At 39.5% G+C, this 27,274-nt stretch overlaps 1 protein-coding gene across 1 annotated transcript in view; it reads right to left on the reverse strand.

Annotated features, from left to right (window-relative positions):
• MEOX2 (mesenchyme homeobox 2) overlaps positions 1-26,579 on the reverse strand; it is an 80,003-nt gene extending 53,424 nt beyond the window's left edge. The window contains exon 1 of the mRNA XM_050938712.1: positions 25,771-26,579. Within this exon, the coding sequence (XP_050794669.1) occupies positions 25,771-26,284 (514 nt within the window). The 5' untranslated portion in view covers positions 26,285-26,579. The remainder of the gene's footprint in view (positions 1-25,770) is intronic.
• Between the last annotated feature and the right edge of the window lie 695 nt (positions 26,580-27,274).

Below are 27,274 nucleotides of genomic sequence, written 5' to 3' on the forward strand. Positions count from 1 at the left end.
AGCATGCCTTGCTCTTTCTCATTTTTGTTCTCTTATTGAAAAACATTATTAAAGATAGTTAAATGAAAGCCAAGCAATATATATTGATGACTGGAGCCCCAAGTTATTTCAAGCTTTTACAAGAGTTTTCCGAGCTTGGTCTGAACACTGTAGAACATTCCTCAGCTTTTGAAGCACTCTTATGAGTTCGTTTTATATCATCTTACCCTGGAACTATTTGTACTTCTAATGTGTTTTTTTCCCCTTCACTAGTACATCAATTTTACACCTAGAGAACATGGAATGGGCATATTTAATAGGCAAGTGTGTGTAGGGATGAAGCATGGGAGTCCAACCTAATAGTTGGAGTCAGGAGCTTGGAACCCAGAGACAGGTGCCAAACCACAGGTGAAAGGGGGAGTCAGCAGTGGGGCATAAGAACAGGGACCTGGAGTGAGGCAAGAAAGCAGGAATTGGGAACAGACAGGAAGATGGGGCTCAGGAATCATGCAAGTAGGCAGAGTACATGGTAGCAAACAACCAAAAATTCCTCTAGCTCCTCAGACAACTTCCTGTGCTTCTTTCTGGTTTAAGAAGAAGCTTACCAGCCATAGGTGGGGACTAGTCATCTCCTCCAGTCAGGAGCTTCATGGGAGAGGCCTTTTGCAAACTAAAACTTCATTGGGCCTCACTGCCACTCATAAGTCATTTGCACTGAAAGCCTAGTTTTCTTTTATTATTTAGTACTGATTTTTATGTGTGTTTTTTAAATTCTCTTTTACTAGGAGAAATTTCTAGTCATTTTTCATGTTCACAGATATTTGTACAAATCAAACATCAGCTTTCACTCATAAAAAACTCTGGCTATCATGTATTGGAAAATCTTGTGAAACGTCAGCACAGACGTTTATTCACTTTTACGCAACACCAGGAAAAAGGTGAAGTTCACTTAATCTGCAAAATGCATCACACAGTTCTCGCAATAAGAATCTTTTTTGAACATTGTGAAAGGGTCTGATTAGCTTATTTTCAAAAGGATATTATAAAAAATGAAGAAGGTACAGCAGAGAGAAACCAGATGTAAGGACTTAAGAGGCATTCAAAAAAATCAATATTCTTTACTAGAGAAGAGGAACCCTTAGTTAGTTGCACAAAATTTTTGATGAAGAGAATGCAAATGGAATACAGCTATCTTAGCTAGTTTCAAAAAGCTTGTACAAACTTACATGTGAAAGTGCCTGCCACTAATGGAAATTATTACAAAGAGAAGTACTATTTGGAAGGAAATACCAAGAAAAGAAATAGGAGCAACGATTTGGTTTAAAATGGGAATCATAGAAATATTTGGAAGACAGAAATACGGTGACTCAATAGATGAGACAGATCTAGATGAGCTCCCTGGATTCTTTCCGTTTTCAAATTTCCTATGTTCCTATGAAATTAGCTCTTTAAAGTAGTTTCCAAGAGCCCGCCAATTCTTTTTTGGCTGGGCAAACTCACTTTCACTGAATGCAATGATCTGAGGTTTGTTTGAATTCCTGCTGTGTGGAAACCCACTGTACATTGTAGCAGGTGTGAGCACACTGAGGCTCCTTCAGTTGCAGTTCATTTCCACTTACTAACTACTTTATCTCACTGGATGAAGCAAAAGTGACTTTTGGGTTTCCTGGTAGTCTACTACTTCAAAGAACCTAAAAGTGATTTGTTTATTTCAGAGGAAATGGAGACCAGTCAGTGATGACAGATTTATTGGTTAAATGGACATCACAAAAAAATTTTTCATGCTATACAGGCTGGGCTCTAACCACAGTACAGGAGTTCACAGTACGAGGTGATGCTGTGCATTCCAGAACTGCAGTCCCATTTAATCCACTCCCCTCTAATCTGTACATTTATACAGCCCAGGGGTGGCCACATACCGACCCTCCGAGCCACATATGACAATCTCCAGAAGTTCCAGAGCTGTGGCACACCTCCCACCCCACAGGGTGAAAGCCCTAACAGGTACCTCCTGACCCACAGGGCTGAAGCCAGAGGCAATGTATGAGGGGGACACGTGGGGTCACATGCCTTCCCAGATTTTTGCCAAGGTTTGCTGGCCCCACTCAGTCACATGATGCTGTTGGGCCCTTCCCTGCACATCAGCTGCTGGAGCCAGCAAAATGGGGGTTGTGCCTTGGGTAGAGGCAGCTACAAACAGTTGGGAGCTGCAGGGAGAGCCGCTACTTTTTATGCTGCCTCTCCCCAAGGAGCTAAAGCTACCTTTCCATGCAGAGCTAACACCTGGGAGCTGAAGGGAGGGGCAGCTGAGGGAAAGAGGAGGGGTGTGATTGGGGAGAGATGACTCAAGCTATGGGGGGGACCTTTAAATTGTGCCCCCCCTCTCAGCAGGCATCAGTCATTTCTCGCAAAAGCCCCTAGCCCCAACATCCCACTGCAGGGCAGAAGCTCCAAGCTCCCCACCCCTCAGTCTGGTAGGCAGAGAATGGGATTATGGGAGGGGCTTGGAGACCACACTTTAACTGTAAAAGAGCTGCATGCATCTCACAAGCCATAGTTTGGCGACCTCGATATAGCCTCTTCACACATTTTCCCAACGTGCTATATAGAAATCCAATAACCACTGTACCAAGCTACTTTAATACATCTAGACTTGAAATCACAGCAAGAGGAATCAGTTGCTGAATATCTCCTGGCAAAGGGTCAGTCAGTGATAAAGACAAAAGATACCTAGGTGTCTGATCCCTTCCAATTAAATCTCGGGATACAAGATTGGTTCTTAGTTCCTGGAGAGAGATTTCACAATATGGCATAAGCATCAATAGTTTCCCAAGCTAGGAAACTAGACAGTGGAGAATTTTACATAGGAGCAATAAAACATGAATATTAATATTAAACTTCAGTGGGAACCAATGGAAATTGTACAATATGGCTGATCAAACTTAGTCCAATGAGAAGGCAAGCAGCAGAGTTTTCAACAGTTGGGAGGCTCTGAATGTATGAAGACCCACTGAAACAGAACTGCACATTCTAAATCGGAAAAAAGAATCAGACAAAGGAAGTCCACAGTTCTAAATCCAGATACTACTGGTATCATTTTGCTATAATCTTCTAATGACCACAGATCAGTCATGTTTACATCACTTGAAAAAGGCAACTAAGAGCTAAGGATAACATCGGGGTTTTCAAAACAGGCTCCTGTGCAAACTGGCAACTGCCCACTTACAACAAGAGTGAAGAATGTTGATCAAGCCAGGCAATGAGATCCAATCAATGGGGAATGCTACTTGATCTGGATTCAATTTTAGAAAAAAATGTGTGGCTGGAACTGTGCACCAGCCAAACAAACTGACATTTGGAAAGAAACTGTAATATTTGTAGAGGACGAGAAATATAGCTCTGCATCACCTCTATACATATGGTTAGTTAGACCAAGCCTGCCAATAATGGGCTCAAAATTATCAAAAGGATAATATGTAGGTAATTATAGGCCTATTTTATAATAAATGGAAAGAGTTTATTTCTTACAGTCACACCCCCACAAAACTACTGTGGCTAACAATTCAGAAATTGAAACTATTTCTCTTTCACGATTATCATCATTTATATTATGGCCTCACCTAGCTGACCAAACCCAGATCAGGGCTTTATTGTGCTTGGTGCTGTATCTATACACAGTAAGAGAGATAAATGAGTATTATCCCCTTGTACAGATAGGGAAGGCATAGAGTGACTAAATACCTTGGCTAAGAAGTCTGTATCAGAGCTGGAAATTGAACTCACATTTTCTGAATCCTAGGCCCTTCCTTAAACTCAGGAGCATCTAATTTTGTCTTTAATACCAATATGGCTTATTCATTTAAGTATGTCTCTTTTCAATCCACCTATTAAACCTCTAATTAACTTGACTTGAAAATTTGCCCATACTATTAGAATTTCTTTTAAAAAGTGGTTTAACAATGAAGCCCCTAAGGAAAATACAATCTTATAAGCAAGCTTTTTGGCCCAAGCACCACGCTTTCCTATGTGTTTGTACAACATTTTAGCACAATGGAACACCAATCACAATTGGGACCTCTAGCACTACTGTCACATAAATGTTTGCAATGCTAACACATCTAACAGTATATGTGAAAACTAAGAGTCAGATATCATTTGAGTGTGTACTATATTTTTATGTGACCTTGATTTAACCCCAATCTTACAAACACTAATACATGCTAAGGTTTATGCACTATGTGTAGTCCTATTGAGTTCAATGTATTGACCTCAGTAAGAACAGAACATAAAGTTAAGCATGTGCTTAGTCTCTGGAGGACAGAGGCCTCAGTATAACCATTAATGACATAGGAAGAGTCATTTATAAATCAAAGAAAAAAAATCAGCAACACCAGAGATCACATAAATAGGCATGTGTTTTGGTCTGGTAGTTAGTGCAAAATATGTTCTATGTCAAATCTTTTGACCACACTGCACTCTTAAGGTAACTTCTTGAAGGCACATTAGAGGATGGAATTGTTGGTCCTCATTAACCAGGACTGGCATCAAACTGTAGTGTTTTTAAACTGCCTAAGGGGTGTTCTTGCTTTAAATTCAAAGGCAAGCTGTTGGGATTGCACTGAATGTCTCTGAAAAATTTCAGGCCATTACAAGAGCAAATACATAAAGAATATAGGAGTGAGGCAACTGGGAAAGAAGTCTGTGACAATGAGAAAGTACTTATGGATCATAAACTTATAATCATGAACAGAAAGATTGGAGTCTGAAAGCTGCCTTAGCACATGAAAGCTCAACACCTAGAAGTACCCATTCAGGCACCTGCAAAGAAGAACTGTTGCTGCAAAGTCATGCTTTTTTTGATCATCTGCCCAAATTCTTTCCTTCCATATGAATCTAAATGATATTTCAGCTACCAACTTTCCATTGCTCTTTCAGTTTACTGCCAGCTTTTTCTAGCTTTTCAAATCCTTAAAAAAATACTAACAACAATACTATTACTACCACTAATGATAAGGCGAATCAAGTACTAATTGAACAAAATGTTCATTCAGGGACTATTTACAACATTTTCTATCACTTGATTATTAGCAGACATAAAGACAAATTAGTCATTATAAAAAGAAAAGCAATTACTAATTTTTCAGACCATGTTTGGGCTAACATATAAAGAAGTATAAATCCAGTTTATTTGGCACTGAAGAATTCAAATACTCACAGATTATAGGATGAAGTGAGTAGACTGAAAATCAACATACGGTGAAAATGCAGAGAAAGCAGAAGACTGCACATCAAATGAATAAATGAAACCAAGAACATGTGAACCTTTAGAACCAGATCCTGCCATTAGGACACAGACCAGTGTTGAGTGTGGTGTGACGCCACACCAAACAGGAGTTTTTTGAGGCATTGTGCCCAAGAGAAACACAGTGCTGCCCAGAGTTCCCTGGTGCATAGAATAGCACTGTGTGTTTCCTTCTCCTGGAAGGCTGCAGAAGGTCCCTTCTAGCTGGGTATAGTTGCAGGACTATGACACCTACCGGCAGTAACAGGCTCAGTTCCTGAGCTCAAGGGAACACATGGATTGTAACTGTGCCTAGATCCTGCATGGGGCTGTAAAGAAGAATAGAGGTTTCTTGTGCTATCCACCCCTTTGTGCAGTTATGCAAGGGCCATGCACAATTTGTCCTAAAGTGGGTAGAGGACAAGTAGTGAAAGAGAAACAAGTTCAAAATTGTTAAGAGTTCCTGCAGGGAAAATATGCAAGGGGTTACCATAGTGAATATTAAAGTCTCCTAGGATAAGCATCTTCTAGCAGGTTAGCGACAAATCAAACTAATTTGGAGAAACCTGTAAGAAAACAACCTAACTTTCATTTCAGAAAGCCTAAAGACCAATAAAGCTGCAGATGATTTATAGTTCAGTAATCAGTGAAAATCAAGAACCCAGACAACTGGTGGAAGTCTGGTTTTCAGACTGGAATGAAAGAAAGCTGCTTTGAGAAATGTATAAATATTACTGGCAGAACATTCTTTAATTCACATATGGTAATTTAGCGACATTTTGGGAATGGAAGGAGGCAGATAGCCAACCTAGAGCTCTTCATATATCCTTTTAGCATTTGTACCATGCAGTACTTTTCCCTTCTAGTTGCAGGTCTATTTTTTTTAAAATATTCACAGTTTCAGCTTCTATTGGTCTTTGTTTCACATATAAATTAACCTGTTTAAAAGGATTTTTTTTTCTGAATTGCCTTGGTGCCAAGTCCTTTCTTAGCTTCACGCTCAGACAATGTTAGGTTGGACAGTGTTAGGTTAAAAAGGAACAAAAATTATTAGACAGCCGGATGACTGATGCAGTAGGAAAAACTAAAAATGCAGAAATCAATAGCCCATCGCCTAACTAAGTAAGGTTAGCGGAGGGAGCACATATCAACTGCCTGCAAATATCTAGAGGGTGCGCACAGAGGAGTAATTATTTAGGATAGTCCTAGAGCATAAAACTAGCAGCAATGGGATAAAATCAGGAACACTTTAAGATTAACATGAGGAAAAAATTTCTGAAGGCGAGATCTGTTACACTGTGGAACAGTTTCCAGTGGATATTCATCAATGCAAGCTATTTTTAAAAATCAAAATGAATATTTCATAATCAGAACCATACTGTTTAACCTGATACATTAGCCTTTCTGTAGTACTGTACTGAAAACCACCCTGAACTCTGTTCTTTAAAACTACTGCTTCATTCCTGCCTGTCACTTATTTAAATGAATTATTCAAGTTTGTTAAATATTGCAATCCTTGTGTAAATGAGTGCCATGCCTTTTCCAAACCATTTTGTACTCATGAAAATGTTTTCTATTTTCCTTGATCAGTGACACTTGACTCAAACTCACTATGAAAACCAGACCTTCATATTTATACAGTAGCTAGCGTTCTTCTCCTGTTCTATTTTCACTTAGCTATCTTAGGTTTTGTCCTCTTGCCTGCTATCACTATAATATCTGAGTACCTTCCATGTTAATTAGACTGGAAATAATGAAATCCCTAGTGGACCTCATGGAGGCTCTGGCTCGTCTCCTTTTTTGGTTTATAGAAAGCTTTGCTTGGACTACAGTTAAAGAATGGGGAAGAAGGTTGGTGTTCGGATGTCATTCTACTATGGCCAGATGGGGGAGAGGATGCTGATTAGATAGCATTCCTCAGCTCCCAGAATTTAGCCCAGCTCAGGGGCTGTGTGGAGCCTCACCTGGCTCCATTCTACAGTCCACACTACCCACCTGAACTAGGAATGGGAACTTGGCCTAGCAGATGCTACAGGTCTAGCCAATCACCTGTTTAGGGAGTCAGGAAGCATTTTTCCCCCCCATAGGCCAATTGGCAGAGGATCAGGGAGTTCTTTGCCTTCCTCACAGAACCTTCACGTGGGTTAAGTAGGAATGCACTTAGTACCCAACAGAGGTACTGCGGTTGAGTTGTTTATTTGTTGCAACTTGTGGATGGTTTGCAATGTGGTTAAGAGAATAAAATGAACAGTTCCAGAGGTAAAAGACCTGGGATTTTGGTGTTGGGCCTTAAGCATATAGGATTGTGGCCTTCATGGGCTGAGGTCAGACCTTGTGGCCCTCGCAGGCTAAGATCCCCACTCTGCTGCACCCTCTGTTCCCGGTCCCTTACAGTGGGGAGGGTGCTAGGACTCAGAGAGAGCTGAGTCCAGGGGGTAACTGAGGAGATCATACCCTACATGATGAGTTATATGGTAAGGAGCCCTGTAACTGCCATACTGGAACCAATTAAATGCCTGGTATGAGTGATAGGCAGGTAGCGCTCCTCCCTTGTGTTAAGGTTTAATAAATCTTGCAACCTGTTGCTTAATTCCATCCTCATTTTGCAGCTGTGTCTACATCTAATTAGGCAATGCTGTTGGTTTCTATGCTTTTTAAATAGATTAAATTACTACTCATCAAAATTAAGAGATGCATCATTAGCCAGAGGCAGGTAAAGTTCAGACAAAAGCTGTAAATGTGTCTTCACACTGCTCTGCAAATGCACCTCAATCCTGGCATGCAGCAAACTAGCTATTTCAGTCCTGGAACAGAATCCTCTTGCCTGAGCCTGAAAGTTGTGCCAAATTGTGTGGTTGTTTTGTGACTTGGAAAAAAGCCCACTGGGGACTAGCTGGATCACAGCCAATTTTGTGTTCTTGTGATATACTCCCCTGAGAATTTAGGTCTCCAGAGTTTCAATTCTAATACAGTTTTTCTACAAACCCACCTTACAGACAGTTTAGTGATATGGGCAGACAAATAAACAGTGACAAGTTTTTAAAGTGCTTGTACACAAATGCTAGAAGTCTAAATAATAAGATGAGTGAACTAGAGCGCCTCATGATAAAAGAGGATATTGATATAATAGGCATCACAGAAACCTGATGGACTGAGGACAATCATTGGGACACAATCATTCCAGGATACAAAATATATCGGAAGGACAGAACAGGTCATGTGGGGGTGGGGGAGAGGGAAGGGAGGGAGTGGCACGATATGTGAAAGAAAAAGTAGAATCAAATGAAGTAAAAATCTTAAGTGAATCCACATGTTCCATAGAATCTCTATGGATAGTAATTTCATGCTCTAATAAGAATATAACATTAGGGATCTATTATCGACAACCTGACCAGGACAGTGATAGTGATGATGAAATGCTAAGCGAAATTAAAGAGGCTATCAAAATTAAGAACTCAATAATAGTGGGAGTCCAATTATTCCCATATTAACTGGGAACATGTCACCTCAGGACGAAATGCAGAGACAAAATTTCTCGATACTTTAAATGACTGCTTCTTGGAGCAGCTGGTACAGGAACCCACAAGGGGAGAGGCAACTCTAGATTTAGTCCTGAGTGGAGTGCAGGAGTTGGTCCAAGAGGTAACTGTAACAGGACCACTTGGAAATAGTGACCATAATATAATAACATTTAACATCCCTGTGGTGGGAAGAACATCTCAACGGCCTAGCACTGTGGCATTTAATTTCAAAAAGGGAAACTATGCAAACATAAAGGGTTAGTTAAACAGAAATTAAAAGGTACAGTGACTAAAGTGAAATCCCTGCAAGCTGCATGGGTGCTTTTTAAAGACACCATAATAGAAGCCCAACTTAAATGTATACCCCAAATTAAGAAACAGAGAAAAAGAACTAAAAAAGAGCCACCATGGCTTAACAAGCATGTAAAAAAAGCAGGGAGGGATAAAAAGACTTCCTTTAAAAAGTGGAAGTCAAATCCTAGTGAGGTAAATAGAAAGGAGCAAAGTAAGTATAAAAATCTAATAAGAAAAGCCAAAGAGGAGTTTGAAGAATGGCTAGCCAAAAACTCAAAAGGTAATAAAATGTTTTTTAAGTACATCAGAAGCAGGAAGCCTGCTAAACAACCAGTGGGGCCCCTCAATGATCGACATACAAAAGGAGTGCTTAAAGACGATAAAGCCATTGCAGAGAAACTAAATGAATTCTTTGCTTCAGTCTTCACGGCTGAGGATGTTAGGGAGATTCCCAAACCTGAGCCGGCTTTTGTAGGTGACAAATCTGAGGAACTGTCACAGATTGAAGTGTCACTAGAGGAGGTTTTGGAATTAATTGATAAACTCAACATTAACAAGTCACCGGGACTGGATGGCATTCACCCAAGAGTTCTGAAGGAACTCAAATGTGAAGTTGCGGAACTATTAACTAGGGTTTCAAGTATCAGAGGGGTAGCCATGTTAGTCTGGATCTGTAAAAGCAGCAAAGAATCCTGTGGCACCTTATAGACTAACAGACGTATTGGACCACGAGCTTTCGTGTATCCGACGAAGTGGGTATTCACCCACGAAAGCTCATGCTCCAATATGTCTGTTAGTCTATAAGGTGCCACAGGACTCTCTGCTGCTTTAACTAGAGTTTGTAACCTTTCCTTTAAATTGGCCTCTGTACCCAACGACTGGAAGATAGCTAATGTAATGCCAATATTTAAAAGGGGCTCTAGAGGTTATCCCGGCAATTACAGACCGGTAAGTCTAACATCAGTACCGGGCAAATTAGTCAAAACAATAGTGAAGAATAAAACTGTCAGACACATAGACGAACATAAATTGTTGGGCAAAAGTCAACATGGTTTCTGTAAAGGGAAATTGTGTCTTACTAATCCATTAGAATTCTTTGAAGGGGTCAACAAACATGTGGACAAGGGGGATCCAGTGGACACAGTGTACTTAGATTTCCAGAAAGCCTTTGACAAGGTCCCTCACCAAAGTCTCTCACTCCCTCTGGGGCACCTGGCATTGGCCACTGTCAGTAGACAGGATACTGGGCTAGATGGACCTTTGGTGTGACCTAGTATGGCCATTCTTATGATATTACAATGAAACTTTCTGAACATTTAATGCAATTGCTGAATTGCCAACCCTAAGCGTTCAAATATCATGAGGAAGTTTCTCCAAAACTGAATTGCTCTGCAAGCATACAAAAATGGAATACTATAATGGAACCTGATTATTGCCCAATTAGATACAGTGGACAGACTGACCAAAGTTATCTGTGCATTTGTAATGTGCCTATCCCCACAGTACATAAGTGGAGCTGTGAAATTATTTACTTTATTCAAGTTGTGAAACTCCACCTACAGAGTAATGGAGTAGAAGACCATTAGTTAAACAAATTTTCATTCCACCTATAGTGAAGCTTCATTCTTCTCCATGCAGGTTCCCCCTTCCTACTCCTAGAATGCAGGAATTATCACCTAACAGGCTGGAATTAAAGGCTGAATTTCAGGGAGATTATAACTCCCACGTTTGCACCACTGGCTCCATAAAGAATGAAAAAGGAAGTTGCAAACACTTTTCTTCTGCATATTATACATCTCTAAGCACATTAACAGCACTAAATATTAATCATCATCATTGTCTCTAGCTCATAATCCTACTGTAGCTACTTCCACAAACACCACCTTCCATAGTGCTATACAAGATTAACTGTCTCTACCATGAAGAGCTTGAAATATAGAAGAGAGAGAAGACAACACAAATGGCAGATGTACACGTGTTGACTTCTTTTTTTTTTGGTTACTTTCTCTTTCTTATACAACATTGAGATGCAGGAGGCATTTGACTAACCTGGGATTGTAAGATCCCATGAAAGATATGAGGATTTAGGAACGGCTGAATGAGAGAGGATGGTATACTGGAATTGGGAGTTCATTTCAGGCATATGAACAGTACAGAAGAAGGCATAAGAATGAGAGTGGGAAAAGGAAGTGAGCAAACAAGATGGAGCAAAGAAGGTGAGATAGGATTAGATGAGAAACAATATCAGAGATGTAGGCTGAGGTGCAGTTGTGCAGAGTCCTACAGGTGAAGATGTGACCTTTACCATTGATTAGATCAAGCAAGTGAGAGCCAGCAGAATTCTAAGGGGGACGTAATCTGGTCTGATCAACGGATAGGATCATTTTAGCAGGAACAATGTGGAATTCAGTGCTGTGTTGATAACTTAGCAATTTTGTCGCTAGATTTAGTGACTTTTTGGTTTACCTAGTGAGCAAATAAGCGTCAAGGCGACCAGTGACTTTCACTGACAATTATAGTGATATTCAGAGAAAGAAGTCGCCAATTTGTATGGTCACAAAATCATTCATGAGCAGCTCAGTAGTGTTAATAAAATCCATTCAATGCTCTTCTTATCACATTCTGTTGTACACCAAGTCAATGTAATTACGTCTACACAACCTTAGCCAGATGCGACGTGAGCGGCACCCGTCTGATGATGACTGTGTACTGTTGTAGTTGCTTGTAGGCAGCAGTGGCATTATGGAAAGTAATGTGCAAAAAGCAAAGGGAGGCCTGGAGAGACAGCCAAATGCCAGCCAAAAGAAGTAGGGGGGGACCCCAGCCCTGCCCCATGTAACCAGGATAGCCATGAAACCCCTTGCCCAGCCCCCTACCAACTGAGAGACTCCAATGGAGCTGGTAAATGATAACAAAATTAACTCAGCTGCCAAGACTATCCAGCCAGAGAGGGAGCACCCAGCATTGCTGCTGCTTTCTGTTCAGCAGCTAGGAGCGTCCTCTCACTCAGGCAGGGTGAGCGCAGAAGCTAGTAATGGGGGCAGGTTCAGCAGAGTCACAAGGAATTGCCCAGATAGACAAGCCAGCTCCCTACTTCTTGGAGGAGATTTTAATCAGTTTACATTTCAGTGGCCAAAGGTTCAAAGATCTGTTGTCAACATTTTTTTCCTGCATCACCCTCGCCCAGGGAGTGGCGCCCTGGTCACTGTTTTTACTAAGCAGAAGATCATAACTTTTCCCCTTGGGGCAGTTGTATCCTCCCCTGCTCCACCTCCCCTCCCCATTAGATCTGGCTTTTTACCCCCTCTCCTCCAGCAAGGAATTGAAGCTGTACCCCAATTACTTGCTAAGCATTTATTCTGCCACCAGGAGTTCAAGTCAAACCCTTCCTCTCATTCACAGTCTCTCAGCCCAAGCCCTGGAATGCGCTTCCTTCCAAAGACATGCCCAATTAAGCACTTAAAAACTCTATGACAAACTCCTATTAGAATACGAATTACAATCTAAAAACATTTTCAGGGATTAGTGTGTATAGAAATTCTATAATGCATTATTTCAGTATTGTGTTTGTCATGAAAATTTACCATCTCGTGTATATACATATAATTTGCTGCTGAATTTTGTGGAAATTGGTTAGTGACATTTTTGACACATTTTGAAAGCTTAAATAGCAACTTTTCACGGTTTCTCAGATAACTTCCTACTATGTGGAGGTGACAACACTGGAGTCAGGGAGGAAATTATAGTAATCAAGACAGAGATGCCCAGAGCATGGACAAGATGACAGAAAAGAAGGGTTGGATTTTTGATATCACATGAAGGAAGAAGCAGCAAAACAGCCTGGATGAGTGTGGGAGAAGAGGAGAAGTCAAAGATGATCCCACATTGCACACTTGAGTGGCAGATAATATCTTCCAATCCACAGCTTCAACCATGCTTACAGTAAGAGGTATTACATAGCCTTGGACTAGGGAACCAATGGCAAAGCTGCTACAGAGCTAGAGGACAGGAGGTCTGCGGTATCAGCATAGATCCTCTAACCATGAAGTCATGCCCTCACCATACAGTTAATTCCTCCTTCCCCTGTAAGGAGAATGCTTTAGGTTTCCCCACACATTCATTTTGTATTGTTTTGTGAGTACTTCTTCCTCCTTCTGTAAGTTTTTCTGCAGGAAGGGATGAAATGCTGTATTCATTTCATATTCCACTCTACCCAGATAAAGCCTGACTATTTGAGCTCTGTAGAGGATGGAAAAATTGGGCAGGTTAAATTCAACACACTCATACTCAAGGCCAAAGGCAGACTAGTGACAGCATTCCCCCATGACAGTCACACAACATACTGCAGCTTCTCCCCGGCCTGTCCCAGTGTGGTCATCCATGGGGGCCTATGCAGATTTTGCAGAGAGATCTTCCTGCAGAACATAGGAAATGCACAAGTGTCCCAGGACACTACTCATCCAGCAGACTCCCATACAGTCCTGCATAGGGTCTGTGCCTTTTGGACCCAGATGAATTTCACCCTAATCCATTTCAGGTGCTTATTGGTGTATAAAAAAGGTGCTATTGTCAGATATGGGCACAGGGCAGGCATGATGGGCAGCATTAAAACCACCACCCATGCTACATCCCACTGCATGTTTAGCTGCATGCTTTTCACTTCTTTGTATATAAGAAAGTCAATCATGTTTCAGTGGTAACATGAATGCAGCCTCCATATTTATATATTTTGTGAATTAAGACTACAAATTAGTTTTTGAGGCAGACTTGAAAAACACAAAATGAAATAAGGTCCTGCATAAAGAATATTTTTGTCTGAGATCCACCCATAGGCAGTACAATTGGATAAGTTTCTTGGCCAAAAAGTTAAAGTCATCAACAGAACAGCCACAGGTACAGGCTCAAATCCTGCAATCACTTATGCATGTGCTTAACTTTATTACTGTGAGTAGTCCCACTGGGTCTATGTGTAACCCCCTTATCTCTTTTTGCCTCCACTCCTTTTTCTAGTGTTCAGTCAAAAATCGTATTGCTATAATTACAGCTGCTGTTTCTACTTGCTCTGAGTGGAGATGGAAACATTCCCAGACAAGAGGGCAGTATAGAGGCTTGAGTCATTTCAAACAAAAAGTTGCTATTTCAGCACTAGAGGGAGTGCAGGAAGCTAATCATGCTCCAAAACGTGCATGGAAGTTTTCAATAAGGGGAGACGTTCCAGTACACACATTACACCCTTAGTTAGAAGCTGGAAGCTCCTGTCCAGTCAGTAGTGAGTTCTGTCAGGGGTACATAACTGGCAGCCATTTTGATTTGCGCACCAGTCAGACAGATACAGCCCAGCCACACATGGAAAAGATACAGCTATGGGGGGTAACCCAGACTGAATCTGTAGGTTGGACCTCAATATAGTTTCCGGTAATTTTACAGAAGTCATTGGGATTGAGACTGGGAAAACACCAAAGTAGAAATCATAGACTAGAGGCTTAATGTCTTTGTGAGAGTCGTATCACACCACTGAACCGAACAGCTGCAGCTGTGGATATTTGATGTTCTGTTTGTGCTCAGTATCATGCATGCTGAAAAAACTGGTTCTGTGATACAAATAAATGTCTATACCTAGTTGTCATGACCTATGTGAAAGCAGATCTCCGACTGGCAGAAGTCCTAATCCATTTGCTTATTTTGTGAGGTTTAGATGTATATATTTTAGGGGTTGCCTCTGCTTCAGATTCTTCATTTTAAAGGAAAATAGCAAATCTCTAGTTAATTATGTTAATCTAGCAGTCTGAGAGTAATGATTTATTTTTGGAGAGTCATTCAATTAAAAAAAAGGAAAAAAGTTGACACTGCAAATTGTGTGTGTGTGTGTGTGTGTGTGTGTGTGTGTGTGTGTGTGTGTGTGTTGTGATAAAGACTGGTATTGGATTCCTAAGAAGAAGAAGAAAAAAGTGAATCAACTTTTTAGATGGTTCCTATAGAAAAAAACAACTGTAGCCTCTCTCAAGGATATGAATTAACGGTCTCCGCAAGTAAGAGAGGATTTCTATAGCACAGAATTGGTAAGTAAATCATATCCAGTACAAGTTTAGACTTTTCTCCCTTCTGTGTAGGTTACAGATGCATGACAGTAAAGCTAAGTGCACTGTTAAATGTTTTCAGGATTAGGGCTTTACACAAGCAGGTATGCAGTTCAGTTTACAAAAGGCCCAATCCAAAAAGGGGCTGAGTGATTTCAGTAGGACTTGAAGGCCCCACCATCTCCGAATGTAGGATCAGGCCTGTCTATAAATGATATTTCACTAAACACAGTCAAGCTGTTGAACACATTTAGCCACTGTACTTGAAACATACTAGCTCCATCCAAAAAGACATGTTTGTTTGGGTGTCATGTCTGGCAAAGCCCTGGTGATATGTTTGCAAAAAACAAAAATGTTAAATTCCTACAAAGTCTGTTGGCATGGAAAATATCTATCTCAAATGAGACCTTCCTTAGGTCTAAATTTCAGTTTGGAACCCATGAAATATGAGGTTTCCTAGTATTAGATTTCTCTGCATTCGCACCTATTAAAGCAATAAAGATGTTTGTTCTTATAAAACTGTAGTAACGTATTAAAATATAAAAAGAGTTGGGAGTGGGAGAACAAGGGAAGTAAAATTCAAAACACAAAACATACAAGGAAGTTTGGCAGATTAGTCCTTCAATCCCTAAATATTCAGATTTGGTTTAAATTATGATCTCCAGCTTTTCTTCTGTGTTTTTTCACACCAATATTTTAATTACGTTTAAAGATATTTGATCTACTAACATTTTAAAACAATAATTCCATAAATGTGGATGACTTAATATAATCTTTTTTAAACCAATTATAGAAGTGATTACTAAATTCCACGTTATCACTAGCATACAAAATGCTAACTTTAAGAAGAGAATACTTTGTATTTATAGAGTTCCAAGAACTTTGCGTGCACTAATTAATCCTCCTATTTTCCTCACTTATGCTGTCTATACATAGCTAATTTTGTTTCACCTTGTATTCACTGACACACATTTACATAGTCCTACATAGTCTTTTGTCACTCCATTTCTTTATTTATTTTAGGTCAGTATCACATAAACACTACCCTTTAAGAGAAACTGGAATGTAAAGGCACTGTTCCCTCTCTGAGTGGATGAAAAAGGTGCTAAATTCTCTAAGGCATAAAAACCAAACAATCTCCCTCCAACATTAAAAACAAACAAACAAAAAAATATAGAAAACACACAGTAAGGGCCTGATTGATTCCTCAAGTCCTTGAGAAGGCTAAATTAACTTCCTGCAGGATTAGGCCTTAGCTGCAGCACAAATCCAGATTTTTTCTGAAACAAGACTATAGTCAATAATATAACTGCGTCAGCATGTTACTTTCAACTTTGTAATAGTAGCAAGACTTTACTACTAATTATAGACTAGAGCTTGCAGTGCTCTTGCATCCCATTAACTTCAGCAAGAGGGGAGTGCTCGGAGCATCTTGCAGAATTTCAACTGGGTTTCTTTGAAGATTGATTTTCAAGAACATACGTTTCAGTGAGTTAAGAGCTAAGGACCCTTAGCTCATATTGACATATTTTAATTATAAGTTGTCGTACTATTTTCTTTCAATGGAAAACATTTTGTACAGTTCATCACTAAGAAACTGTCACACAGCTAGGGTAAATCAGTGTAGCAATACTGAGTCCAATGGAGGTGTGCCAATTTACACCAGCTGAGCATCTAGCTTAGTATAGTTGTTCTCAAACTCTTATTTAACAGTCACTTTGAGCTTTATATATTTTACCTAAAAAAATATAATCAGCTTGTCCTAAATTTTATTTTTAAAAAGTCTGTTCATTAGGAAGGAAAAAGACAAGAGAAAAAATTCTTTATTTGTAACTTGATTTTTGTAGTATGCACTATATGTTAGCTGAGAAAGAAAAAATGTATATATCTTTAATATATGTGTAAGGAATGATGTGTAGATTCTCAGTCACTAGCATCATGGGGCCAAATAGTTATGTAGACAGATAGGAGAAATGCTCAAAGCTTACAGAAGAATTAGGAATCAACACAAGGAGTTACTCAGACTGGATCAGGCCTAAACACATCTAAATATTTGCTTAAGGGTTTTGCTGGGTCAGAACCATAGATAATTATGTATCCATCTTGGATATTTTGCCTGCACAAAACAGGCCCAATTATTCCCCCTGATTTGTCTGAAAAGGGGGTACCACCATGACTGAAAGTCTCCTAGCTCACAGGGAAGTGGCAGGAGCAGTGACGTCGGCCACTTCCTCAACAGTGTCCCCTCTCCCAACACCTAATGCAGAGATTTCTGAGAGATCTGGGATCCACGTGTGGGCAGCGCATGGGATTGGAGCTTGTGAGGTGGGGAATATGCTTCATTCCATACAAACACCCCAAAGAATGCATGAAAATGTAGCAGAGCCCCAAGCTATGTTATATTCCGCATGGAGCACCGCTGTGCTAGGGAACTGGAATCCCCTTTAAGGGCAGAGACAGCTAGTTGTACAGGATTCCCTAACAGCATCCATTAGAGTCCCATCCTCAAAAGAAACATTTGTGGGAATCTACATTAAGGGAACCTCATGGAATTTTCCTGTCTATAGGGATCCTTTCCAGAGTTGTTTTGGATTGGTTTGGTTTTGGTTCCCACTTGAAAGGCAGGACAAAATCCCACCACTTTTTCTTCAACTTTCTTTAGGTTTTCAGCTGTATAGTCAGATCACATGTCCAACTTTACTTTCAGGACCAAAGAATAAAACAGTGTCTTTTTGGAAATTTAAGACAGAGACTAAAGCCCCAATTCACCAAAACATTTAAGCACATGCTTAATTCCAGGCAGGTAAGTAGAGCTATCAAAGTCAGTGCAGCTGCTAACAGGAAGAAACCCTTGTCCCACTGAAGTCAATAGCTAAACTTCCATTTAATTCAAATGGGCCAGGATTTCACTTGCAATGTGTGAAGTTAAGCATCTAGTTAAATCTTCGTAGGATGAAGGCCTTCAGCACTAAAAATATTAGCTACAGTGGTGATGGATAAATTTCCCAGTGTGTATTACGGAGATGATGCATGGCAGTATTTGTTAAAGCTCAGTTTTTAAAATTAAAAATAGCTATTGTAGATCAGAGAGAGTGGGGACAGAAAAAAGGAACACCGCACCTAGATTGCAGCACAACCTGCAGTAATCTGTTTCAAATCTAATTTTTCATACTTTACTTACCATAAATAATATTAGTGAACCAATTTTTTTCCTCCAGTCCAAGAAGCAGCTTAAAAAATAATAATAAAGGCTTCTTTGGCTCTCCTTTGGCGTTTCATAATCCACAGGATTTTATTGGTTTAGTAAAATGATGCTCTTCCATAGTAACTGAATGATTTGAATCATTCCTCTGAGACTTATTTCGTCCTCTGTTGGGCCAACTATTTTGTTTCATCAGTTAAAAAGAAATGTAAACGGTAATGTAGGTTCAATCTACAAAAGAACTTTTCTTTCAACTGAGTTTAAATATCCTTAGCGTCTTGTTATTTTTCATATATTTAAGGGTCCCATTTTCCAATACCCAAGGCCTATGTGTAAGTAGTTATCAATAAGATATTGAAGCTGGACTTACTCCCTGTGAATTGAAGTGCAAGTCCCACTGACTTCAATGCATGTAGGATTGGATCACTAAGTTTACTCAGTTGTTAAGAACTAAAACATTTAGCTTCTGATTTTCAGAAGCAGCCTGTTTTTTGCACCTGCACATAATTGCAGGCATATTATATAACACCTGCACCTTCAAATCAGGTTGTATAAGTGCTATAAAATGAATCCAAAATTATTTTCTGGCAGAAAGTCTGAGGCCCTTCCAAAACTCAGAGCAAAATCCTGACTATTAAAGTCAGTGAGTGTTTTGCTGTTGACTGTAATGAGGCCAACATTTTACCCTCAGGTCCTATTCTTTGATCTATAATGAGTATTATGTTAATGTACTGGCTTTAAAATTAAGAGGACTTTGACATTTGTTCATTGACCTAATGGTCAAAGTTATTTAGAAGCAATCTACATTCATAAAAGTAAAGGATAAACAGCACAGTAATTTACACTATTATTATAAAGTATGTATTATGAATTGTTTTACTCTACTGCATCACTCTGTGAATCTTAATATACTATTATGCAGCTGTCTACACAATACCAGTGACATTTTAGATAAGGTTTTGTAAAAAAAAAGCAACGAATGAAAAGTATCTAAATGATTCACATCTTGGCTATGAAAGCAATATTTTTAAAGGGATATGATCTTGTCAAATTTGTCCCAAAATGTAGATTATGTAATATGTATTTATTAATTCTAAGTGTATAAATGTTTCTATAAAATTAAAACAATCCAGTTTTTCTTTTGTGAAATAAACATTCCTCTGTAACATTTGTCAAAGGTATCTAGTGCTAGCATGCAAGAATCAGAAAATGACCATAGCTATAACCGCAAGAGAGAATAATCAGTCTATTTTCCTTGCCTGAACTGAGTCATGTGTATAAAGTAAACACATAGGGTGAATCTTGCCCCTACTGAAGTCAATGAGAGTTTTGTCATTGACTTTAGTGGAGGCAGGATTTCACCCACAATATATAAAGGAGACACATAAATTAGATTTTTAAAAATTCATCCAGTTTGAATAATCAAAGATGTTGGTCCCCAATACTACAAACACGCACAACAATAACTTTATGGTAAGGAACAGTCCCACTGATTTCTGTAAATACATAAAAACTTAGAGGAGTAGAACAAAGACGCGGACCTGTGGAGAATTCTTCCCACGAAAAAAACCCTCATTAAGTTGATGACTCTTCGATGAATTTTTAGCTTTGCTCACTCTAGCAAACTAAGGCATACTGTTAAAGCGCCATATTTGGACATGGAAAACTGCTTGTACAGGACATCTTACCAAAGGAGAAAAAAACGATATAGGAAACACTCACACTGTACACAAAACGAGTGATTCTCAAGTGAGACCATCATGAACTTTATGTCTGGCCACCATAACTTTTGAGCCACAGCAAAAATTTGTTTGGGACCCATTGCTAAGTTTATAAGAGATAATACGGAGGAATGTTCCATGAGTATTAAAGGACAGTATAAAATGCATGATTCTTAAAGGGCATTATAAAAGTGAATGTGATCACCTAGCCTTGAATTTAAAGATGAAGGGCCTGATCCTACTCCTATTGATTTCAAAGGGGGAGAATCAAGTGCATGAAGACCAATGAATTATAAAAAATGAAAAAAATGAAGATTCCAAAATGTCTAATTGAATTCAGATGAACGAGTACACTTAAAACACCATGGAGATTACAAACTAGTTGCTATTTTATGTCTAAAAAGGAAAACTATATGAAAGAAAAAATCCTAAGGCATATGTTCGCTTCTCAGGTGCTATTGTAAGAACTATGAACATTAGAATTACACTCTAAATAGGATCTGTTAGTTTGGGTGTTGTTATTCCCTAGTGCTAAAAACCACAACATTAAATACAATTTTAGGTAATTTCAGATGAGCATTTGTTCAAACCATTAGGTGATACCTAAATTGATATCCACTCTATTGCTGGAATGTGTGTTTCAGTTATGCAACTGGCACTCTTCCCTTCCTCCCCTCCCCCACTTTCCAATAAATTTAAAATCCTAAAAATAATGTATTGTTGTGATTTTTAAATGGAATTTTCAGTGGTTTGGCTTTTGTAAAATTTCCAGTTCTTCATATATTTTCACACTTCCTGTATCTCTTTGTGTGTAAGTGTCTCTCTACGATGGACCCTAATATTGCACTCCTTCTGTAGACAAAATTTTCACTGACTTTACTTGTAAGTCTGGCTACTGGTTAATATAAAGTAAGACAGAATTACATAGTTCTGTTGGTGTATTATAGAAAAAACTGGGCCTGATCCAGCAATGCATTTAAGTATGTGCTTAACTATAAGCAATGGAACAACTCAGCAAGTTACGCACATGCTTTTCTGGATTGAGGCCTTGATATCTTTGTTTTTTTAATAGGAGGGCATAAATGTTTGTAGCTACAAATGAATTTCATTGCACCTAAACAGATAGCAATTCAAATTAGATGGTATGACTGTGCTATTTTCCATCCATAGTTAATGCAAAGGGATGTGATAAAATATATCAAACCTGTCATTTTGCTAAGAGCAAGGAGTTTTAGATTTTAAATTATATTTTAATTTGTACAATCTATGAAAAATACAGTTCTGTTTTGTTAATTATACTTGCGCTGAGCGAAGTGAACAAATTACTGTAAATTTTGTCCAATAAAACAATCCACTAAGCAATGCAATATGCAACACTAGTCTCTGATACGGAATCATCTGTATTGTATTTCTCTTTAAAATAGCATGATCATTCAATTTGACTTCAATACATTTGGTACATACCTCTCTGATTTGTATAACCTACATATTTTGACATTTTCCCTTCATGATAAGTAATGTTTTGATATTACATCCCAAACATAATTAACAAATTAACTCTTTCCAGAGAAAGTTTTCAGCCAATAACATGTATTTCTCTTGCTTCCATTATAGCCACACTGAAAAGTATAGACATATTGATGAATCAGTTACACAGTCCTTTTGATTATGCGGGTGCAGCTCATTTTTCTTACTGAAATGTTTTAGAAAGCAATCAGAAGTCATTGAAACCAATGAATTCACACTATTTATAGTCATTTATCAAAATGACTTGCTTTGACGTGATCATTTTAGACAGTACATTTATAGTATTTAGGTTTTAAAAGCAGTTTCTTATAAGGCACAGCACAGACTACATGTATGATGGCATTTTATGTTCATTTTAAAAAATACAAATGGACATATAGCTATATTTACATACATCAACCTCCCTGCATATCTCTGCACTCTATACAGTCTTCATGTGTCAGATGTAAAAAATAATTTTTCATACTTAATACAGTAGTATTTTTAAATGGCATTGGGATTCAATACACAATAGCATATCTTCATGTATTCACTTTTAATATATATTCATCTAGCCTAATAGATATCCCAATCCACTTAGATTGTTGCATTATCTAATAGTTATGCTGTGAAGTTCTCCCCCGAATAGTAGGAGCTTTTCAAATTTTTTCCATTGAAATTCAGACTTCCTAAAATACTCAGAAAGTTAATTGCTTTCACATGAAATCCAGATTACACTTTGTGTCTTCAAGGTGCGCCTGGGCTCACATCTTTCCTAAAATCATGGATGTTTTAAGAAAATTTAGACACAAATAAGCTGATTTAGACAACCACTACAATAGTTTTGCATTTGTTACTTGTTTTATATCCTCTGTAAACAACACCTGTTGTTTTACAATGGTGAAATTAAATGGCTTCAGAAGTCACAGGCAATTTATGAGAGGAAAAAAAATCCAAATTATACCTCATGAAAGAGCTCATACCATATAAAGCAACAACACATTTTAGGGATATTTTTCTTATTCATTGAATATGCTTTCATCTACCTCTCATTAACACTCAAATATCTTGGCTGTTACTGCATTTTAATATAAATACATTTGTTTGCAGCATATATCATAATGTCGTGGCATCTTATTTTTATTACTGTTGTTGACATCAGAAATGTTTATTTGAAAGAAATGAACTCACACACAGACCTTTAAACATTGTATATCCCCTCATGCTGGTTTACGGTCCCACATTTGGGCCCAGGCAGGTTGACCTGCTGCATCCAGGAAGAGATGACTAAGAGGCATTTCCCACTCATCATATAATTCACAAATCTTTTATACACAGTTGACAGTTTCTCCATGTTTATGCAGCAGTTTACTGAACATTATCTTCAGAAGTGATTTCCTAGCCTGCTCGGGCCCCAGTGCGGGATCCAAAAATCAGTCAGTCTACCTATATAATTTCTAAGGCACATTTAACCTTGTTTTCTAAGCAAGGAACAAAATTATGACAAAGTATATAAAAAAAACGTTTTTCCCCCTCTCCATTCACCTGTGTACAGGAGTATGAGACTTTAAAGAGTAATTTTTTTGATGGACAAATAAAATAGCATTAGTGTTCTTTTCCCCATTATCGTCATGGTAAAGATAAACATGAAAAAATGCATGTCTTTGCTGGGAAACTTTCCTGACAATTTTATAAGGGTGAATAAATATAGCATTTTGAGGAAATAAAAATAATGCATGTTGCTTTAATTGATGTTATGTTGGTTTCTTTAGAATAGACAATTGTCAAAACTCAACTTTATGAGTTAACATTTCTGATGTCAACAGTTTATATTAATGAAAGCTGGATACCGCAAAACTGGGGTAGCCCCAAGGCTAATTTAGTTAAAAAAACGGGGACATGTTCAGAGCATAAGAATAACCCCAAAATATTCTGTTGTCTTAAGTGATAAATAGAGGTAAGAAAGTATTTCTCTAAATATGCACTAGTGCTTAATTAGCTAGTTTCTGATACTGCTGATGCTATACCAGAACAGTTTCTTTGTTTACTGATTAGCTATTTACTCTAAATTTATAATTAATTGTAAACATTTACTAGAAAAGTTTAAAAGTGGGGAAGATGGCTAAAAGTTCTCTAAATGATCAGTATTAAATAAAAAAGTCAGTTATGTTTTAAAAACATATGGCAATTTGATTCAGGAAACAAAAAGCATGATCCATCACATACATTCCTTGTTAAATATAGTAAAACAAACAGCAATTGCCGCGGTAACTGCAGAAATACACTGACTGCCCTAAAAAATGAGATTTGCTGCCATAAATTACACTGATGTCAAATATTCAGCACAAAAGTTCAGATTAAAACAAAAGAATGGGGTGGTAAAATATTGTGGTCTGAAAACAATATTCTTCTAAAATTATGAAAATATTGTGACTATTGTGTCATTGTCTAAAGAGACTTGTTAGATCAAGCCATTCAGAATACCTGAACATAGTTGATATTTTTTTCGGGGGCAGGGAGGGGAAGTTGTATGCTGTACTATGATTATGAGGCTGTGTACAGACATTGTCTTAGAAAGTTAACTTCAGACTATGTTGTTATATCAGCATGATCATGGTTAAGGGCTCGACCTAATTGCCCATTAAAGTCAATGGAAAGATTCCATGACTTCAACAGAATCCCAGCTAATGCCTATGGATTTGTGTGTTTGCATTGCAAAATACGGAAAGCAACATCAACATTTCCTAGTATTGTGAAGCACAGATATGCTTTCTTCTAATTTTCTACATTTGTAAATGACTGACAAATTTACTGACTCCCCCCCCCACAACCCAGCATAAAATTACTTCCCTTCAAAAACTCAGGTTAAAAAAAAAATCTAATATTCCTCAGACCTCACATGATCAAGATGCAAGTTTGCTTTAAAAACACAGTGAAGGTATAATTGGAAATAAAACTGCAAGTGTCTGTGAATGACAGATTTTTATATTTCAGAGAACTTATTTCAGCTTATATAGTAACAGTAGGTAAACTGCTACAAACCCATCTTGATTTATTGTAAAACTTTCCTAATGTAACTGACATGGAGAACTGCAAAGAAGAAAATATAATGTAACTGCAAAAAGCAGTTTAAAAATGAGCAGAACTTTCTATAACTTTTAAAAACCTGATTAATGACATTTCAAGTGAATCAAGATCATGGTTCCAATTGTCAATTTTAGTAAAAATCTGGAAAATCCTTTTATTTTCTCTTCACTAGCAGAAAACAGCTTTGTTGGTATGTCTGCTCTTGCATTTTCAATATTTTGAATATACAATAAAAATGTCATCAGTTGCAACTATTGTATTGCCCCTTGATCACTGTTTTGTTAGTATGGGATTTTTGACAGTTTCTTTCCCCACTTTGAGAACCCAAATCTGTTCAGCTGTGGGATATAAAACTCAAAGTATAATAAAGCTTCACCTTTCTGTATAGGCTGAATATACGCATATGCCAGGTCACCTTCTTAAAAAACCAAAAACAGTGTATCAAAAGTCCAGCAAAATCTTCCTGAAAGCCCAAGCACATGAAATGACATACTAAGCATTGTAAAAATGAGATTCACTGCATGGTGATTTATAAATTCCAACTCATGCCCCATAATGAATTATATTCTATATTATACACACGCTCTATATAAGACACGCACCCTAGAATGCAACACATACTTAGCATTCATGACAAAAGTTCCAGTTCTAAGAAAAAGTTTCCAAGGATTGTGCAAGCGTTCAGAAATATGTTTCACTGGCTCAAAAGAAGAACGGGGGTGGGAAAGAGCAGAGCTATCTTGAAACAGAGGAGAAGGAGGGAGGAACCACAATACCAGATGCTAAATACTAATCAAACCTACAAACGTTTCCCCTCCTGACCGTAAGCAACTGCTCACAATTGATTTCACGGTCTATCACGTGCTCACTCTTTTCCATGCTCCCGATAAACTTGCGTTATGATGGAGACATTGAGCGCGGCTTTATGACTCTCTGAAGCCTGCTGTCCTCAGAGAAGGGCTTGGAAGAAAGGGCGCTTTAAGGCTGGGAAGCGCAGCCCCTCCATCAAGCCCATGGTTTCTCTCTAGACCCCCGCTCCCCAGGAGGAGCCACACGCGCTCGCGCCCCGCACCCGCAAGAATAGCAAAGGACGAGCCTTTACCTGAGCTGTCGCTTTTCCTTTTGCCGGACCTCTTCTCTGTTTCCACTGGGGACAGCGCCTGCCTGCCATAGTCCCCGGGAGCACATGGAGCCCCCGTCGGGGTATTCGTGCCCAGGCTGGAGGAGTTTGAACACAGGACTGGGGGGCTACTGCCTAGCTCCGGGGGACCTCCTGAGTCGGGCTGCAGGCAGAGGCTGTGCCTGGCAGCGGCGGGAGGAGAAGACATCTGAGGAATGTGCCAGTTCGTCTGCAAAGCCTGGTGGTGCTGCTGCTGCTGGTGGTGATGGTGGTGGTGGTGGTGGTGATGGTGGTGCCCTCTGTGATGCTGGCTGGCAAACATGCCCTCTTCATTGGGGTATCCCGCTATGATGCACGAGGAGGAAGAAGTAGACAGCTCGGGGTAGGACATGTGGTCAGATCTTCCATGCAGGGCGAGAGAAGACTGTGAGAACGAGTGCAAGCCCTGTGCGGTGGCATGAGGGCTGCGCAGGCAGCCAAAGAGTGTGTGATCCATGGCATGCAAGTCTCAGGTTCCAGGCAGGAGAGTTTAGGAAGGATCCAACTCCACCACCCTTTGTCAACTTGCACTGTAAACAGATAGGGCTTGGTTGGGGATTTTTTTTTTCCAAAACGGCAACGACACACTTTTCAGCAGCAGAGCTCAGATAATCCAGGTCTTTAGCCCTAGTGGCCAGTCTCCGTTGCATTAAAAAAAAAACACACACACACACACACTCGACCTCGATTGAGCTTTCTCAGAGCTACTCAGATGTCAAGAAGTGGGAGAGGTTAAAGCCAATAGAAGGTGGTCCCAGAGAACTGCTTGCAGGGGGAAGCGGCTCGGAGAGGTTATAAATACAGCAGTGTGTAATGTGAGCTGGGGGCTGGCTTAGCAACACAGCGACTGACCACATGCACAAACTCCCTCCAAAACTCCAGCACAGTCAGCGAGCCGAGCCCTTTGCAGCAACACGCTACAGCCCTGACGGGCAGCTCATCCCTGTCTGACACGGGCGCCAGGAGAAGATGTTCCGGGGGGGGGGCTGGGGCGTGCAGCACATGAAAAGCTGCAACTCCGGAGAAGTAAAAGTGACACTTCATTGCACGGCCCAGTCCCCGCCCCCACTGTTGTCTACGTACATCTGTGAACACGCGGCCCAGTTTCAAACGGGCAGGGGGTCGCCCTCTGATGGAGGCTCCACGCTGGTCTGGCGCCCCGATGCTTTCTCAGCTCCTCCTCCCCATCAATTGCACTTCGCAGCCGGATTTGGCCCCCTCTGGTCCTGATCATGGGCAGGCGCTCTCTGTAATAAGTGTTTCCTGACGAGCCGTGGTGTTTATGGGGAAGGGCAGGTGGAGTTCAGGACCTGCAGGGGATTGTCCTTCTCCACAATAAAGCGGCCCTTTTCCCCAGGGGTATGGGAGTGTTTGAGAGAAGAGGAGAGGAGCACGGCAAGGGGTGTAAGAGAAGGCAGCTTCAAATCCAAACCAACAGGCATCCTCA

The sequence above is a fragment of the Gopherus flavomarginatus genome, chromosome 2 (genome assembly GCF_025201925.1).
Source record: "Gopherus flavomarginatus isolate rGopFla2 chromosome 2, rGopFla2.mat.asm, whole genome shotgun sequence".
NCBI lineage: Eukaryota > Metazoa > Chordata > Testudines > Testudinidae > Gopherus > Gopherus flavomarginatus.